At 49.1% G+C, this 13,147-nt stretch overlaps 1 protein-coding gene across 1 annotated transcript in view; it reads left to right on the top strand.

Moving 5' to 3' along the window:
- Positions 1-6,778, top strand: part of ADCY9 (adenylate cyclase 9) — a 104,800-nt gene extending 98,022 nt beyond the window's left edge. Inside the window, exon 11 of the mRNA XM_069570663.1 lies at positions 2,550-6,778. Within this exon, the coding sequence (XP_069426764.1) occupies positions 2,550-3,741 (1,192 nt within the window). The 3' untranslated portion in view covers positions 3,742-6,778. The remainder of the gene's footprint in view (positions 1-2,549) is intronic.
- Positions 6,779-13,147: the final 6,369 nt, after the last annotated feature.

The raw sequence follows: 13,147 nt of genomic DNA, 5'->3' as shown, positions 1-13,147 counted from the left end.
GCCTTGGTGACATCTCCTCATAAAGATGCTGTTCCTCAGTGTTACCTCTTCCGAGAAATGAAGGAAAGGCCAACTCCTCAGCCAAGGGAAGGAGCTCACGCAGGGAAGACTCTTCCCTGCAGACTCTCCCCTCCTCTGGGCCAGCCAGAGGGCTTAAGGGGCTGCACGTGGGTCTGTTTCAGTACCTAAAATAGTTATGTTTAGTGCTTGTGATTCATAGTATATTTTGCCATTCATTTAAGTGACAATTGGCAAAATTAATGAGTTAAGTGTGGTGAATCATGCCACAGAGGTCTTTTTTTGTTTCCTGGTTCTTAGGCATGAAGTAAGGGTCCCCAAGACCACGCACCCTCAGCGATCATTCTCTTGGGGGACTCAGAACTCATCATATGGTTGTACCCATGACCATGGTTTATTACAGCAAAAATGACAGAAAGCACAATCATCAGGGGGCAAGGGTGCATAAGACAAAGGCCAGAGGAAACCATATGCCTGTGTTCAAGAGTCTGCTCCCAGTGGGGTCATGCAGGATGCGCTGAATCCCCCAGCAACGAGCTGTAACAGGGAAGCGCATCACGTGGCCATCCTCTGCCTGGCATGTTCCAAAATCCCAGATTTCTGGAAACAGGGCAAGTGCTCAGCATACACTCTTGTTTGTACAAACACAGGGACTGGTGGGAATACCCCAAAGCCAAGCTCCTGATGCCAACCTAGGGCACCCTGCCCATGGGCCTCTCTACGGCACAGCCTCAGGCCCTTTCTGCACAGGCCTTTGGGCCGGTAGAGACTTGGCCATACTCCAGCCCATCTTCCGTTTACATATGAGGAAACAGACCTGAAAGGTGGCGTAACCTGCCCAAGGATCCCAGAGCTCTTCAAGGGGAGCCAACCTGGCCATTGCACCAAGGCTGGGGCTTTTGGGACTATGTTTCATGGAAGGCGTTATGGCCAGATTGGTCAATTTCATTATTTTTAATATCCTTAAGTTACTGCTAACAGTAAAACTCATTTAAAGGACTCTGATTACAGAATTGAGCTTTCTGTGCCACAGCTCTGTCTACACTCAGAATCCATCTGTTTTGTACATAATTATATTCCTATAAGTGACCCAGCAGCCCGCTCTGTGCATTTTAGAGTACAGCAGGGAACAGTTTACATGAGCAGAGCAATCACAGCCATGTAAGCTGATAGAAGAAGGATGAGAAGGAAATTCAACAAGCGTTAACAGTGATTGCCTCTGGATAGTGCAATGACGGTGAATCTTTTCTTTCTTTCTACTTTTACCCTAACCTTTCTATGCTGAGTATGTAGTATTTTTAAGTGAGAAAAAAAATCTATTTAAAGAATAAACTTTAGAAGAGGCAGTAGCCCATGCTCATCTTCAGTCCTCGGGTGCCAGCTGTGTCCCTACCGCACTTCCATGACACTGCGTGGAGCCGCAGAACAGACTGAGCAGACTCGGTCGTCAGAAGGAAGAGAAATGGGTTCCATCCTTAGAAGGGCAGTTTGGACATTTCTACTGCAATTCTAAGTGTGTGGTATTTTACATGACTCAGCAGGTTCATGCTCAGGAGTATATCCCACAGACAGGCTCCTTCGTATGCACAAAGATGCACTTGGGAATGCCGGCTGCAACCTTGTTCCTAGAAGCCCAAAGATGGGCGAAGTCAAGCACCTCAGCCAGCGTCTGGTTGTGACAGCACAGCCAAGGGTTAGAATAGTGGGAAAGGGCACTGCATAGGAAAGACACTTATTTTCCATTGCTTATAATTTGTTTGAGTTTCTTACAGTATGTTACTCTTAAAAGTATACATTTTATATATTTTTAAAAAAATGTTAAAATTGTCTTAAATGACTTTGGCAAAACAGAACTAACTCGGGGGGGGGGGGGGGTGTGGGTGGGAAGGAGGGGGCAGGCAGATTGTATCAAAGTATCAGAGGATAGGAAATATCTTGGGTATGGCAGTGTGGTGTGGTTCCCAGGGAGATAGCCTTGCTCTTAGGAGACAGGTCCTGAGCTGTTCAGGACTGAAGTGGCCTGGTGTCTGCAGCTTACTTTCAGAATGTTCAGCAAAGTGTGCCTGTGTGAGTGTGCTTGTACGTGTATACCACTGTGCACACGTGTGGAGTGTGTATTGACAAAGGGGGAGAAAGCAAAGTAACATGATGTCAACAACAGTTTCATGCAGGAGAAGGGTATACAAATGTGTGTTTTGCTAGTCTCCTAAACCTTTTTTGTAAGGTGGAGACTTTTCAAAATAGAAAGTTGGGAAAACAGACAAGATTTTAAAAATCAAGGAGCTAAAGACTTCTGAAAAACAGAGCACTTAATATAGAAATCTTACAAGAGTGACTCTACCTTGCCACATCTTTCTAAACAGAAACAGGTCACTCGGCAGCTGCAGGTGATGGAAGGTTCGAGCTGCACAGAGCTCTGTGCAGGATGCTGGTTAGGCAGGGCTGGCTCGGACCTGGAAGTGCTGGGCAGTAAACTTTACTTAAAGCTACACTTCAGGAGGCACGCCCTTTCTCCTCTCTTTCCCCTCCAGCTCCACGAGGAAGCTGTGCAACGCCTCGCTGCCTCACGACAACAGGAGCCCAGCCACCCTGATCGGCCAGGAGGTGATTCTCGTCTTCTTCCTCCTGCTCCTGTTGGTCTGGTTCCTGAACCGGGAGTTTGAAGTCAGCTACCGCCTGCACTACCACGGGGACGTGGAAGCGGACCTGCACCGCACCAAGATCCAGAGCATGAGGGACCAGGCCGACTGGCTGCTGAGGAACATCATCCCCTACCACGTGGCCGAGCAGCTGAAGGTGTCCCAGACCTACTCCAAGAACCACGACAGCGGCGGCGTCATCTTCGCCAGCATCGTCAACTTCAGTGAGTTCTACGAGGAGAACTACGAGGGCGGCAAGGAGTGCTACAGGGTCCTCAACGAGCTGATCGGGGACTTTGACGAGCTCCTGAGCAAGCCGGACTACAGCAGCATCGAGAAGATCAAGACCATCGGGGCCACGTACATGGCCGCGTCCGGGCTGAACACCACGCAGTGCCGCGACGGCAGCCACCCGCAGGAGCACCTGCAGATCCTCTTCGAGTTCGCCAAGGAGATGATGCGTGTGGTGGATGACTTCAACAACAACATGCTGTGGTTCAACTTCAAGCTCAGGGTGGGCTTCAACCATGGGCCCCTGACGGCGGGCGTCATCGGCACCACCAAGCTGCTGTATGACATCTGGGGAGACACGGTCAACATCGCCAGCAGGATGGACACCACGGGGGTGGAGTGCCGCATCCAGGTCAGCGAGGAGAGCTACCGTGTCCTGAGCAAGATGGGCTACGAGTTTGACTACCGAGGGACGGTGAACGTCAAGGGCAAAGGCCAGATGAAGACCTACCTGTACCCCAAGTGCACAGACAGTGGGTTGGTGCCGCAGCACCAGCTGTCCATCTCACCCGACATCCGGGTCCAGGTGGATGGCAGCATCGGGCGCTCCCCCACAGACGAGATAGCCAGCCTGGTGCCTTCCGTTCAGAACCCGGACCAGGTGTCCCCGGGTTCCGAGAACAACGCCCAGACCAGGGACGCTCACTCGTCTGCTAAGAGACCCTGGAAGGAGCCCGTCAGAGCCGAAGAAAGGTGTCGGTTCGGCAAAGCCATAGAGAAAAGCGACTGTGAAGAAGCGGGGATGGAGGAAGCCAATGAACTCACGAAGCTCAATGTCTCAGAGAGGGCGTGACGCGGCCCAGCCCACCCGCGGTGCTCTGTCCGTCCAGGCGCCACCGTCCCCGTCCCCGGACGGCGAGTCGTGTGGTCACTGCAGCCCTAACCCCTGTGTGGATCACAGTCATTCAGGGTTCACTTTCATCCGCCTCCTTCCCCTTCCCCCACTCGGTGTGACCGTCAGAAGCGTGGAGAACAAGTGCCTTCAGGGGCTGGCGCGACCTGGAGTCCAGGGAGGCACAGCCAGGGCGTGGCGCTGGATGGTGGCGGACGTTAAAGCAGAAGCTGTGGTTAAAATCAGATTTTTATTGCTTTTTCTCACGAGACACTTTTTTTTGTTTTTTTTTGCTAATATAATGTTTTTGAGGTTTTTTTTTTTCCTGTATACACACTAGTGTTTTTTCCAGTGACCTGACCTTTCTATGTAAACACATACACGCACACACACTTGTATTCATGAACATGAGATCAAGTGCCAGTAACTCCCTGGGCTGGGTGCTGGGGGTGCAGGCTGAGGACCACAAGGAGCCGGCAACCCCCTACCCGCACCTTCCAGGGCGATCGGGCCCTTGGGGGCTGTGGCTGCACCCACTGGCCCCCCACACCCAGCGGCTTTAGGGCTTCCTCCTCATGCAGGCCAAGATTCCAAACGCCAACCGGTCTCACAGCTTGTGAACCCCGGCCTCAGGTATCTAAAAGCCCTTTTCCATTCTGCCCTCGCCCTGAGGGGTCTTCCAGCTGGAGTGGAGTGGCTCGTCTTTGAAGGTGACTCGTCCCAGAGGGAAACAGAAAATAAACATCCGAGGGTTGCATTTATTTATTTATTTATTTATCAGGAACCGTGTGTGTCTCGGGGAGGGTTGCTGGGCTGTTCTCTCTAGCGAAGGGAACTAGGCTTGGAGTGGGGGGTAGGTCACAGCGGAAGGATGAAGATGGGGCCATTAGAGCCCCAGCCACCCTGGGCCGTCTCCCCTGAGGAGGAGGACCCCAGTGGGCATGGCCCGTGCTCTGGGTCGGGGCACCCTCGGCCACCACTTCGAACACAAAAGCTCTGCTCCTACCCCTCGCCCATGGGGTCTGCCCATGGCAGGAACTGGGTCAGAACGACTCGGTGTGAAGCAGGTCTGGGCTGAGCACCAGGGCTGGCAGGCAATGCTTGGCCTCCACTTTCGGGAAGTTTCTCCACTCTTTCCGTTCTCAGCCTGCGCAGCGCTTGTCTGTGGCGGGATCAGGCCTGGTGAGTGGACCCCAGTCCTCTTTAGGTGGAGCTCTTACACTGTCAGTAGGGGCAGAATCGTTTGGATGTAAATGAGGTGTCGGAACCCAGGGGAGTACAGAAAACCCAAGGGACTCGCTTCTGTGCCCTTTGTTACTAATCCCATAATCCCCCTTGTAATTGTTTTGCCACACTGAGTCTGCAGTTTCTGTGGACTTGAGCTCAGGCCAGAGCTGTCCTGTCACAGTCACATGACGCCTCCCTCTTAAGGTGGCTGCAGCCCGTGCAGTAGGGGAGGGCTAGGTCCTTGTCTGTGTGAGGCCTTCACCGACGTGCCCTGTGCATTTTCTCGTCCCCAGCAAATCTCTGTGTAGCTTTTGCATCTACACCAAGTCCCTGTATCACTCCTCTTTGCCAAACTCGCACAGAATCTGCCCTCCCTGGCACCATCAAGTATTGACTTGGATCAGCCAGCTCCCCAGTGACGTGCCTGGGATGGCCCCCAGCAGCGTAGTCACAAGCCAGGATCTCCACGTCCAGGGGGATTTGCCTTCAGGTTTTACTGTCAGACTGTTGGTCTTCCAATGCCAGAGAAAGGATGACTGTGACAATACCTCTTGCTTCTAAAGAATGTATTCTTATAAAATATTGCAGAACTTTTATTTTTTCTTAAAAACACTACCTGATGCTCTGCCTGTCCGTCGGGGTTGTGGGCACATCAGGGGTTCCTTCCATCAGTATTAAGGTGTGTGTCATGTCTGGCCCTCACCCTCTACCCCCCAACCCCTGGGCTTCAGGCTCTGCAGCAACCGCGTTGGCCAGGAGCTGCTGGGCCGTTGCTGAATTTTCTGCTGTTCTGCTCCACAAAGCTCATCTCTGCACACACTTCCTCCCTTGCAAACTCTTTTTTTTTCCTTCCCCTCCTGCAAAGGTTGTTTGTGATTCCTAGGAAGCCAAGGGGCTGCAGATACAGGGATAGCTTGGTGACCCCCGCTGGTCCGGTTCAGCATTGTGCAAATGGGATCCTTCAAAGAACGGTTTAAATTGTCTTTAAAAAACACCCCAGCCTTCCTAAGCAACCAGTGCAGGTGTTCCCTCTGGGTGTTCCACTCGTGACTCGGGTCCCTCCCAGCCACTGCTCAGAAGCGTACCTCAGCGCAGAACCACGGAGTGTCCGCAGGGGCCCCACTGGGCCTCTGACACAGCCGGTTGCTGAGCAGCAGGCTCAGGCGCTCCCGATTCGATTTGGTGGAGGTGTCCTTCAGAGCGGCATACCTCCTGTGAACTTAGGGCAGGAAGCAATACTTCAGAATTGAATGTGTGTAAATATAGTTGCTTTGAGTTGCAGTTGCTGTTTTCTTCTTGGCCTCAGGTCTGATCAAATTCTCCATGTACAAATCCATATAAACAAGCACACAGAATTGTATCCAATGCAGACAAACGTAGAGCATCAGTTATGAAACCCTCACAGAGCCTGGAGGCTCCCCGCGGCTCCGTGACCCTGACCGTGCTGTGGAGGCGCCTGCACACTTGCACTTGACACTGAGAGCCGAAGGGCCGTGTGCTTCCCGTTACGTGGGCTGTCGTGATTTGTAGTTTCCAAAGGTCTGTCCGCGTTTGCATTTCTAGGTTTTCGAGGTAAGCACTTTTTGGTGGTCGTTTCGGAAAATCACGTCATGCCTAGAATCTGAAATCAAATTATTGAGAACCAACTGTTTGAGTTCTCCATCTTTCCTTTGCTCTACCCTTTTTAAATTGTTAACCCTGATAATTTCAAAATGCACCCCACCCCCCACCGCCCCAAAGAAATGAACATTAAAATATTCTAAAATCTCAACATTTGCTGCCTGGTATTTCCTCACTGACAAGACTGGTACCACTTCCGAGATTAAAGCAGTCCTCCTTGCCAGCCATCTGTGGCTGAAGTAGGGTTTGTGGGTCTTTTACATTGTGACTTTGAAAACAAGGCAACTAAAAACCCTATTGTGTGTGTGTGTTTTAAATGACTGTATTTGCTATAGTAAACTTTTTTTGAGAAGTATTTATTTCTATATGGGACTTTTAACAGAAGCAGGTTACAGCACAAATTCTGCTTGCGACCATATCCTGATTTTATTCGGCCTCCTAAAGAGTTTCTCCCACAATATCTCAAGCAATTGACTGAGAAAATAAAGTCAGTTTTTTAAAAGGACGTGCCCACATAGCCTCTCCCTTGCAGAGTTCTGGGAGGCCCGTGTCATGCGGAAGGTCACAAACCCAGTTCAGAATCTGTTTAAATTCAGAGTGTCTTTGCTGGAAAATACACATGCCATTTCACATGTCACAGGGGCTCACAGCACCTCCATACCTGGAGCCAAATGCTGGCTCTGCTGGGGGTTAGCTTCCCTGTGTTTTTTCCTGGCGGTATTTAGGTGCAACTGCAAAGCAGGGACCCTCTTGTCAACTCAGGGAAGGGGGCTGCAGACGTGGCCCTGGCCTTACTCATCAGTTTGGAGGCACCCAGAGTCTAGGTCATCCTGGATGGAACCCGTGAGGACAGTGCTCATTGATGAGGGTGCTCTTTCCTCTGAGTCTGTAGTGCAGGCATCTTCAGGAACTTTCCAGGAGGTGAGGGAACAGCAGTCTTTGTTGTGTTTCTCTCTTAGAAAGGACATCCCAGGGACTTTCCGAGGTTTCTCTAACAGTTTTGAAAGGCAACCTCTAATTCTCACAGCAAGCCCCAGGTCTTACCATTTGTGGTTTCGCTTTCACTTTCCTTTTCATCTATTCTATCCCTTTTTAAAAAAAATACTTTAGCTTGCATTTTAGAGACAGTTCTGAAATAAGTGTGAAGAACTGACCTTACCTAAGTTGAGGGCTGGCCTTTTCTCTGGTCTCTTGGGAAGTGATCTCTGAGCTCTTGAAATGTCCTGCCTGATACGTGTCTCTGGGTAACTGGGGGCTTTGGGTCACACCAGCTCGTCTGGTGGTGTGGTTTACTGTGGTTGTCATGTGGACCTTATGCTGGGACTGGACACAAGTTCTCTCCTTCAGCTGAAATCTCTCCACGTGGCGGCTTTTCTCTGGTGGAAATCTGTCATGGTGACCACCTGGGTTCGATCCCAAGTGCCAGGGAGAGGAAGCAGACTGGGGCAGCAGATAGTGAGAGGAAGTGATTAAGAAAAAGTACACACTTGCACACCACATAGGCGTAAACTCAAAATCTCCCCAAGTGTCCTATTTTTATACTCTTCCTTTGTAAAAATTATTTTTTAAATAACATGACTTCAAAGAGTTGTTAACTTTACATCAGCGTAACCCAAGCATGGGGAATTCTCACATCCTTGCTGGGCCTGAAAGTCAGAAGGAGGAAGGAGTTATGCAGTCAGACGTTGAGCAATCTGAGCGCTTCCCGAAATCTCAGTCGTCATAGCAGCAATTCCTAACCTTTTGGGGGGCTTACAGAGGCTTTGATAATTTGAGGAAAGCTGTGACTCCTTTCTCCAGAAAAAGAAAATGCACATAAAAATAAACTCACTTCATGTTCCTCCATCCAAACCAAAATACCCGTGATCTACAATAACAGGATGGATGGTGATTTTTAATTACAAGCACCTGTGGGTGAAGTTTCCACGCATTTCTGGACTCTCCATTGGAAATGTGAATAAACAGGTGAATGCTGCTTGTTGATAGACGCATTTCCAGTCTAATTATATTTTAGACTTTAATGTCTGAATTACCTGAGTACCTCTGAAGAGCCACTCAAAGAACTTTTCAGTATAAAGACGAAGCTTGTCAGAGTCTTTCCAGCAGATAAGTAACATTCAGACAGTATGCGCTGAGTACCTGAGACATGACGAACCTCACTCACGTGGTGGTTGCACCATGCCACTTGAGGCTGTTTGAGGAGCCCCTGGGATCAGTCACTGCTTTTCCTGATGGCTCCCCACGAGGAAACGGAAAAGGATTCTGAGACACCCCTGTCCTTGTTGACATTTTTTAATGGTGGCTCTTTAGTGTCGTCTGTTACTGATGATTTTCGTGTTCACAGTCTCACGGAGTACTCAGTCTCTCTGTGAAGAAAGGGCGACAGATGAGGTACCACTCAGAGAAGACAGCTGCCCCAGTACTGGGTCAGCCCCTCCATGAGGGAGGGGGCGCTCCACGTTGGCCGTATATTTTATTTTTAAAACAGGCCTTTCCAGAAGGCGCCTGGGATCTCAGAGCTGGGCAGGGTGAGGCACTGGCCTGGACAGACCAGGGTGGGGGCAGCCTCTTAGGAGCCACACCCTCAGTGAAGCATGCCCCCGCTGCCTCCCGGGGAATTGCTGGGGGTCAGAGGACCACAGCCTTTGCCCATCACACCTCCTTCCGAGGGGCCTCCAGCAGGCTGCAGCATTCTCAGAGCTGCTCCTCCTCCATCTTCCTCTGACCTCCTCCATCTTCTCAGCAAGCAAAATTCTTGCCCTGTAGGTTGATAGGGCAAGAGGAGTGATCGCAGAAAGCAGGAACCGTTTGGACTTGTCCATGTGATTCCGGGAAGGAAGCTGAAGGGGAGTGACGTGGCTGAGCACGCTCTGCTGGGAGTCCCCTGGGCACAGACACCCTGGCGCCCAAGGCTTCCATCTCCAACCCTCCCTGCTTCACAGCCTCCAGTCCCCAGCTCCGGTCTCAGTCTCATGGAGGCCACTCCTCTCTAGGGACACTTGTGCCTCCCTCCCCTCTACCCGCGGCCCCCACCCCCTGCCCACCATCACCTTTGACCTCCCAAGTAGGTTTCACTGCTATGCTGCCTCACTCCCAAACCTCAGGAGTACAGACAAACCGATGGCAACACTTCGAGCAGATGTTTATTGATTTAAAGAAAGTAACTCTTCAGCCACAAAATTAAGTTCTCACATATGTAAATGTGCCTCTACACATAAGGCAGCCTCTCATTCTATGACAGTTTTCTGCCAAGGAACTCAAAGCACCTGGAACCCCTTCTGTCCTCACCATACCTCATTGAAGGTGGAGGAGTTTTCTTCTGTCCAACAAGTTTGAAAGCTCAGGACCACAGTCTCTGAGCGGATGGCCATCCTCAGCCAGTCCTTGCCAGTGACTCCCAGCTTCACAGCCAGAGACAGATCACCCTGTCAACACAGACATCTCATGGCTTAACAGCCCCTTTCTTTGCAAGAAAAGAACGAAGAATCCAGGTGGTGGGGTGAAACACTGTGCGTTTAAATAGTGAGATGAAGAAGTAGGTCAGCAAGTGACTAGCAAGGTAAATCCGTTTCCCCTTCTCTCCCTCTCCCCTTCTTTTTGTAAGACTGGCTACTTGAATTATGTGTAGAATGTTTAAGGTATTATTGTCTAGTGTCTGCTTAGAATGGAGAAGTTTTCAACTTACTCAAGTGTCTGTATGGGCTTGTGTCCATCTGCTAACCAAAACCATCAGGGAATGGAGGCAAAGTTTGCAACACGTGGGTGCCTTCCGAAAGGTCCGTGTGAAACACAGATTATATTGGCGTCATGTGTGTCCTGCTAACGTAACAGAACTAGATCACGTCCCTTTAACACAAGATCTGGGTTTTTTTTCCCCCAAAAACTGTTGATTACACAGTAAATTTATTATTATATGTGATGGTATGTTGTTTTTGAAATGACTTTATATATCTGTATGTACATCTCCAGCAGTATTTCAGGGAAATATTAGAGGGAAAAGAAAAAGCATTATTTAGCCATTAAACTTGAAATATTATAAAATAATTCACAATTTCCATGCCAAAACCAACTTTGTTGACTCTTTACAAAGGACAGAGGAAACAGATAGTTGCCTTTTGGAAGTAAATCTCAGCAAAATGATGAGTTGGTGGAACTTGTCTTTGGTAAGTTTGATTTGCCGGAATGATACCTCCTTTTCCTCAAGAGTAAAGACTTCTGGTGGCATCGCAGATACACTTCGAGTGTTCACTTAGCGCAGAAAAGCATGGTTGAATGTTGTCGTTGGTCTCCTGTTTCTATTATTAATTGCATGTGAGTTGCGCTTTCCCAAAATTTCAGTCAAGGACTTCCAGAGACTCCTAAAGACCCTAATCTACCATAATACCTAGAGAGCTTTTGGATTCAGTTGGTTGTTTATTTTTTAATATTGAAGAATATGACTTACACAAGCTTTCGGAAATTGATTCAACTAAAACCTAAATCTAAGAAGATAAGGTAAAATTACTTGGAAGAGAAAAGAGATTTGAAGCACTTATCCAGATAGGATAAAAGCATCCTTTTGCAAAAAAAAAATATTTCAAATGAGACAAAATGAATTTATTACATGAATCACGTGGACAGTGATCTACATTCTTGAAGTGACTTTTCTTACATAGCCAATACAGTGTGCCGCTTCAGTCCCTTCAGCAGCTCATTTCCAAATTTCCTCATCTCCTGCCACTGTCCGTTATGTTGGCAGAATTACAATAGACTCAGACCCGCGTGCTTTGAGAGAAAACCTGCTGTGTTCTTGTGAACTCGCCATTCAGTAGGTTACCGAGACTCCGAAAAAGTTCGTCTGTGTTCCTTCTGACCAGTGGTTTCTGTCACCATCGCAAACATAAGACCTCCTGCATCTGTTCCCATAGCAACAGCCTCATCGGTGACCTCTGGCAGGAGCTCTGTAGCGCCAGTGTGACCATTTCACGTGCCTGAGACAGTCTGGCCACCAGGAGGAGACTGGCTTTCCTCTGTCATCCCTCTGCAGTACAGGAAGGAAGCCCCATGATCTGGCCCAGCTTGAGATGCTGCAAACCCCTCAGCACAAGCTGCTGCCAGGTCTGGGGCAGGCCTGTGGCACCCAGCACCCTTCAGAAGACCATCTGCCAGTCCCTTCCAGTTTTAGCCTCAAGAAGCTGCCCGAGCAGCAAGCTGGGGCTTGGGGCCTGATCCAGGCTCACAAAGAAATTCTTCATCCCTCCAGTCCTGGGCTGGCCCAGGCAGCAGCAAGCCAGACTCTCAGGCCCTTGTGGAAGCCAAATAGACTCCCACCAATGCCACACACGGTCCTGGAGTCCCCAAAGCTGTCCTTGGACCTGGGGGTGGTCAGGGACAGAGAAGAGGACCAGCTGGGAAGTGTATGTCGGCGAAGTGGGGACTCCGGCGTTCTGTGACCTAACACAGCAGGGGCCCAGCCCCTCGGGTGCCACCACTGCCCCACATCATAAGCCATCAGGTGGGCTGTGCCAGGAGAGGCTGGGCACACCTGCTTCATGCCACTGCATTCAACTGAAGCACCAATAACACACAAACAAGCACCAGTGAAAAACCCAAAGCCTTAACATCCTCTAGGAAACCCTGTGTTGATTTCATGATTCGTAACAGACATTGTTTTAGCATGGAGCTTGTACCCGGGGTGATCCAGTTACTAAATCAACATCCACCATCCCGATCCATGCACTCATCCTTCTACCAAAACCAGTTCTGCAGCGCGACAGGGCAGTGTCACCCCATCCTGACAGCTTTGTCCTGACGGGTCGCTGGGGCGTGTTTTCCTTGTTTACATCGTTGTATCACCATGAAGGGGCAACAGTGGTTTTGTTCCAGCAGCATTTTGGCCTTGGGTGGTTGCACACTCCATCCTAAAATGGGCATTCTTGCACACTGCATGTGTTTGTGGAGAACAGCACTCATGGAAGGCAGTAAATCGTCCTTCCATTCCAGAGCATGGATAGTTTACTTTTTCAGTCGTCACGTTGTATTGAACCTGCTCGTGGTTCTTCCTCTCTTCCCCTCCAACCTTCTTCTCATCTGCACTTTCCCGTTGTCTCTTTTCCACAAGATGATAGCACTGCTGAGAGGGGAACTCCATTTCCTTCCAGATAAAGGGAAGGAGCCTAATTGTAAATTTTAAAAATAATGTAAGAAACTGCTAATGTTCTGTCAACAACCAAAAAACAGGAAGAACTGTATCTGTGAACTATAAAGCTGTATCTGTAAACAGATTAAAAAGCACATTATCTTTAATTCATCACGACAGACCTTGTAATCTATTGTATATTCAAATGTTTTACTGTATCAGAAAAAAATTATGTGATACATTCAGAAAAGCTGGGAGAATAATTCAAAATACAGTATAAATAACTCAAATTCTGTTGTTTGTTTATTCTTGGCATGGCACAATTTCCAAGTGGAAAATGTGCTTACCTTAAATTATCAACCAGAAAATGAATTTATCTGTGAGACTTCTGAGATTTATTTT

Source organism: Ovis canadensis, chromosome 24, assembly GCF_042477335.2.
Source record: "Ovis canadensis isolate MfBH-ARS-UI-01 breed Bighorn chromosome 24, ARS-UI_OviCan_v2, whole genome shotgun sequence".
Classification (NCBI taxonomy): Eukaryota; Metazoa; Chordata; class Mammalia; order Artiodactyla; family Bovidae; genus Ovis; species Ovis canadensis.
Note: the sequence above shows the minus strand (reverse complement) of the source record. Positions and strands in the feature narration are given on the sequence as shown.